Source organism: Amphimedon queenslandica, unplaced genomic scaffold, assembly GCF_000090795.2.
Source record: "Amphimedon queenslandica unplaced genomic scaffold, v1.1 AMPQUscaffold_11387, whole genome shotgun sequence".
In the NCBI taxonomy this organism is placed as follows: Eukaryota; Metazoa; Porifera; class Demospongiae; order Haplosclerida; family Niphatidae; genus Amphimedon; species Amphimedon queenslandica.
The window spans coordinates 1-5,416 of NW_003548371.1; the positions used below are offsets into that span (position 1 = coordinate 1).

At 35.8% G+C, this 5,416-nt stretch overlaps 3 protein-coding genes across 3 annotated transcripts; all 3 read right to left on the bottom strand.

Annotated features, from left to right (window-relative positions):
- Window positions 1-1,224: 1,224 nt before the first annotated feature.
- LOC109589365 (NACHT, LRR and PYD domains-containing protein 10-like) lies at window positions 1,225-2,135 on the bottom strand (the record flags this gene model as incomplete). Its single annotated transcript, XM_020005459.1, has 2 exons — window positions 2,117-2,135; window positions 1,225-2,064 (listed from the first exon to the last, which is right to left on the bottom strand). A coding segment is annotated over exon 2 (775 nt), but the record flags the coding sequence as incomplete, so codon positions are not given.
- A 350-nt stretch (window positions 2,136-2,485) lies between these two features.
- On the bottom strand, window positions 2,486-3,553 carry LOC109589366 (uncharacterized). The gene is made up of 4 exons (XM_020005460.1): window positions 3,215-3,553; window positions 2,621-3,154; window positions 2,561-2,578; window positions 2,486-2,490 (listed from the first exon to the last, which is right to left on the bottom strand). Exons 1-4 carry the CDS (start codon window positions 3,462-3,464, stop codon window positions 2,486-2,488), a joined length of 807 nt encoding a protein of 268 aa, XP_019861019.1. The 5' UTR covers window positions 3,465-3,553.
- Window positions 3,554-4,463: 910 nt separating this feature from the next.
- On the bottom strand, window positions 4,464-5,083 carry LOC109589367 (cytochrome P450 3A19-like). The gene is made up of 3 exons (XM_020005461.1): window positions 4,947-5,083; window positions 4,734-4,896; window positions 4,464-4,671 (listed from the first exon to the last, which is right to left on the bottom strand). Exons 1-3 carry the CDS (start codon window positions 4,991-4,993, stop codon window positions 4,597-4,599), a joined length of 285 nt encoding a protein of 94 aa, XP_019861020.1. The 5' UTR covers window positions 4,994-5,083; the 3' UTR covers window positions 4,464-4,596.
- Between the last annotated feature and the right edge of the window lie 333 nt (window positions 5,084-5,416).

Consider the following 5,416-nt stretch of genomic DNA (forward strand, 5'->3'; position numbering starts at 1 on the left):
TGTACTTGTCTGTGTAGTTTGTATCAGTGTTAACTGTTGGTACAGTAGGACCAATCATTTTTAAGTGCAGTATCTTTAGTTGAGGAAGTTTGAGGAACTGTAACAAGACAAAACAGGGAGCATATTGACTAGTTAGTGATAATTCGAAGTAGCATTCCTGAATATTGTGTAGGAGTGTTGACTGTAATAATTTGTGTATTAGTTCATCAGTGGGTCCATTCAACTTTACCTCCAGTCTCTTACACTGGGTCTGTAGTGAGTTATTGGTTAGTCCAGCAGTGAAGACTGATAGTGACTGATTAGATACTTCACCCAGATGCAACTGATCCCATGTTGTGTTAGAATTGCTTATACAATAGCTGAGACACATCCAGTCAAACAATGATAATGCTAATGATACTCTATCCAGACACAATAAGTGGTTCTTGATGGATTGTGCTAATACTTGACATAATCTTTTATTCTGTGATTCATACAGGAGTTGAAGCAAAAGATTTGGAATACTGTCAAAATCATCAGATAGGATATGAGCAGTTTCTTTAAAATTAATCTCAGAATTCTGATAAAAGTAGGATAGTTGATAAGTCTCAAATCCAAACAATGCTTCGATCTTACACTGTAAGTCAAGTTGTTGTTTATTAAAATACTGTTCATAGCTCTCATGTTCAAGGTGAGTTAGACCTGCTACAAACCTCAGACACATTCGAAAGTGATCATCATCAAAGTGATCCTTAAAAACTTCCTCTGTCTTCTTCTCATGCTTAGCTATCCACCATGCAGCTAGAAATTCCTGTATACTCAAGTGAAGAAACTGATACATCTCTTCATCATATTCTATGAATGTTGTCATCAATCCAAGATAGTCTTCCTGGACTGCCTCACTCAGTGACTGTAGTTGATAAGAAGAGAATGTCATTGTTGTATCAGCCAGATTAGTATAGGCTAATCGACACATCTCTTGTAAAGGTTTAGCTAATTGTGATGGTAATGAAGAAAGACTACCTAAAGTATGTGGGTTATTGTCATGTCTTTTAACATGCCTTCTGATAGTTTGTAGGATAAAGTTCTCATACAGTTGAGTGAGTGTTGTTGGCAAATGCCCCCCTTCCTTACAATAAACTAAGATGACCATGGAACAGACTAGTGGTATATAACACAATGATTGAGCATCATCTCGTACTTTAAGATCATTAATGAGTTTTACTGCTAGTTGTGAGTCCCTACTGCTTTGAGTAGTCGTGAAAGTTTTTTTGTTTTTCTCAGCTTCCCTTTTCTTATCAATGAGTTCTTGTGCTAGTTTTGCATCTTTTTGAAGAGTTTGTATGATTACTATTGATATTTCTTCCTCAGAAAATCCAATGACCTGAACATGTCTACTTAGATTAGAAATTTCTAAAAGTGAAGAGGAGGCATAAGTACGAGAGGTAACAATTACTGAAGATTGACCTAACTGCTTTCTATAAATGATACTAGCAGCTAATGAAGACTGTCTGTGGTGTTCACTTAGTTCATCCCAACCATCAAAGATTATCAGTAATCCTTCTCCATCTCTATCGGACAACCAATCAACTACTTTTGAAACTTTGGAACTTTTAAACTCAAATAGCTCGGCTAGTGTAGTAGCTGTAGCAATCTTGCTATTCCTTAAAGGACAGTAAAGTACCAAGTCATACTGCCTGTGTACCAGTGTTCCATTTGACCACATGTTTAACAGTTTACGACAGAGTGTTGTCTTGCCAATACCAGGAGGACCATCTATTACTACTCTGAGAGACAGAGAACTATGTGTGGGTTGAAGGACATTTTCAACACTTATTTCTTTGTTGCCAGTTAGTTTAACTGTTTTATCAACTTGTCCTCTTAGCAGATGCCAAGCTGACTCTGCTTGTGTATTGGAATCTTGTTTTTCTACTAGTGCTAATCTTCCGAAGAAGTCTTTTCCAATTCTTGGTGGCCAGTCTGTAGCAACAATAGGTTGGTGTTTGTAATGCTGTCTCATATTGTCAGCATATACTTGAACATCACCAGGTATTGCACTAATGGGTTTAGCTATATCAGACTGACCTATTAATACATGTACATAAATACAATTGTATATGCACATTAAAATTTTTACCTCTTGTATTATTAAATATATCATCAACTGGTGATGGTAGTACAGTATGTGAACTGACATTATCAGGTATAGACTGACCTAATGTATTGAGATATAATGACTATATATTGATCACTGATAATGTATACATGTGCTCACCTAACTGGTGCAATATAGAGGTAGCAATATCTGTTAGTGTACAGTGGTGTTGGTTTATTAATATATGACATATATTAATCAGATATTGCTCTGGATTAAGAGATGATTCTAACTGTCTTTGCAATACACTCATCAGTTTCATTGCTTTAGTATAATCAGTCATAACTCCCATTACAAGTACATCATCAAAAGCTTGTTGTGGTATCAATCCTTTAGCAAGTAGTTCACTTGTTATTCTGTAAAGATTACATGAAATTCCATCAGTGAGTAGGTGAGAATGAGTCCTTAATATATCCATTAGATTACCTGCAGTGTATAGTGTATCTGTTAATGGGAGACATTGTATATTAAGTATATCATATTTACCTGTTATATGACCAGGATTAGTACTAAATTTAGTCATGGCTTCCATATTATCATTAGAATTTTTTCCAGTAGGATTCGTTGATGTATTGCCATCATTATTAGCTCCTCCAGTAGACCATTCCATTTCATGTTCAATAGTTCTAGCTAGTTCATTCTCTTTACATTGTTTCAAAGCATTAATGACATCTCTCCATGATGCCTGAGGATTAGCTTGTAGCCATTTCTTGTGTAAAGCCATTTTTTGGAGGTGAGCATTTCTTTTTGCTTTATCAATTATACTGACATCAGATTGTGTCATTCCAGGAAGACAAAGAGCAAATGGTTTCCAGTCGACAAGTGGTTTAATACATTTTGCAAATAAGAGACAAGATGGTTGATCATCAATCATAGGACCAGGATTGACTTCAACATCTCCTGATAACAGGAGGAGGAGAAGTAAAACCAAATAATAGATCAGGTCAGAGTTACTGCAAATAGTAGCTATAAACAAGACTAATGACTGGAGGCAGATCATAGCTGTACCAGAAATTATACCTATTATAAATACATATTATGATAATAAACTATGTACATATAGACTCTTAAATTGTTTACCAGTTGAAGGGGAAAAAATGAACTTTATACATCTTAATAAAGATAAAAGAAGGGAAACAGTGAAAGACAGAACTGCTGGCAGTTTAGATGTCTTCTCTCCTGATGTAGTATGGCCTGACCAGCTGTCTACTTTAGCCTCGACTTTAGCTTTGAATGAGTAAGAGTGGCGGCCATTAGCTGGTCTACTGGAGGCAGCTTGACAGTAGTTCCACAGTCCAATACTTGCTCTCCATTGAGAGACATCAATCATCTTGAGAATAACTCAAGAACAAAATTTTCTATGCCCTCACTAAGTAGAGCACAAAAAAGTGGGTGTATTTCGGTACTATACTAGACTAGACTATTATCAAGTATTCATCATTGTCATACGAGAATCCCCTGAAGCGTATCAGTGACCAAATGTTTGTACTTCCTACTGCAGCTGTTATTGTTCTTATGACTAAATTTGGTCATTTCCCTGTATGACTAATATTAAATTGTATAATGACATGAATACATAGATCTACCTTATCATTATTATAAAAAATTGCATTTTAAGAGTTAATACACATAAGTAGAAGAATACTCTTAAGCACATTCATTGTCCTCAAGAAATAATTATTAGCTTCTTCATCACTCACTTTCTCTCTTCCCCTGAGTTCCCTCTAACTCTTTAATTCCTACACTCATTCAATTATCCCTTACTCACTCCTCTCTCCTCCTCTCTCTCTCCCTTACCCTCACCCTCCCCCTTCGCCCTCCCCCTCCTTCCTCTCTCTCTCTCTCCTTCACAATAAACTAAATAACATTTTTAATGTACAATAAATACATATGACGTGAAAAATGTGATACAACTTCTCATCAGTACCCCTTCATTTTACATGTAATTGATACAGACTCAATAGCAACTTCCAAAAATAAATTTTTGCTCAAAATGTCCAATGTGACACCAATACTAATTAGAGTGTATGACTACATTACGTATCAGATAAAAGTAGTCATAGCGTTCCAGCTGGGAGCTACCACATATTTCTATTTATTTAGGACGTAAAAGATAACCAAACTACCATGCTAAACTAGACTCTTATAATAGAAAATCTCTTTTTCTACTTGTAGGTAGCTAAAGCTAAATCATGCATGAGAACAAGGCCACAGGCTCTCTAAATAAGTTTGTGCATGTGGCAAGTGGTAAGCAATAAAGCCTCAAAATAAAATTTACTGCTTACATGTATCTTGTCTGACAAGCACGTATTAATGACTTTAATTCTAATTATGCAGCAAAAATTAATGGATAAAGTAAAATATCAGACACAGTAAAAAGTAATAAATTGACAATCAAACTTGTATAGTCAGTGTAAAGAAATAAGTCAACTACTAGGAGACTGAATCAGTCGTATGTTCATTCAAACTTTTGCAATTTTAAGATAAATACCATCTTTTGGATATTGCAAAGCAGCTACTACCATTTTCAACAGTACCTACATGCATAAATAAAAAAATATACCGTAAGTTAATACTCCCATGATTGTGATCAGCTAACCTGAGTATCAGGTGATCTTTCAAACCTATACTTCCTCAATATACTCACTAAGCAAGCCTTAGCCTCCATTAGTGCAAACCTCATTCCAATACAACTCCTTGGTCCTGAACCAAAAGGAATGTAAGCCTGAGGATTCCTACCCTCCTTGCCTTCTAAACTAAACCTGTACATCAAGAGGAATCATTAATGATTAAATTTTTAACTAGATCTAACCGTTTTGGATTGAAAACTTCAGGCTGATCCCAATACTCTGGTGACATATGTATCTTCAGACTTCAGTATCAGAATAATAAATCTACATCCTTCAGGGGTTGTGACGCCATTAGTTGTACATGTCTCATTACACAAACAGCTCATACTAAATAGTAAATAAAATTAAAAAAGGACCATAGTACTCAATTACGTTGGTGCTGGTGGATACAAGCGTAGTGCCTTCTGAATGACCCAATCAAGATAAGGAATGCTTTGTGAAGCATCATACAAAGAAGGATTTTCTAAAGAGATACAATACAATAACAATAATAATAATAATAGCATGGACGACAATACAAAACAGATAGCACGTTGAATGGATCGTGGACTCACCCCACTAACACAATGGAGGACAGTAGATAGGACAGACCAGATATGCTCAGGAGAATCACTCTCTCACAGCCGCGTGCCGCTGTAGATCACGTGATCTT

Bases quoted from the DNA above. Each gene is read 5' to 3' on its own strand.
- LOC109589366 (XM_020005460.1), bottom strand. From the start codon at position 3,464: ATGATTGATGTCTCTCAATGGAGAGCAAGTATTGGACTGTGGAACTAC. The intron at 3,155-3,214 runs GTAAACAATTTA...TATTTATAATAG, and splicing joins CATTTTTTCCCCTTCAACTG to GTATAATTTCTGGTACAGCT.
- LOC109589367 (XM_020005461.1), bottom strand. From the start codon at position 4,993: ATGTCACCAGAGTATTGGGATCAGCCTGAAGTTTTCAATCCAAAACG. The intron at 4,897-4,946 runs GTTAGATCTAGT...CTTGATGTACAG, and splicing joins GAAGTTTTCAATCCAAAACG to GTTTAGTTTAGAAGGCAAGG. The intron at 4,672-4,733 runs GTTAGCTGATCA...TTATGCATGTAG, and splicing joins AAAGATCACCTGATACTCAG to GTACTGTTGAAAATGGTAGT.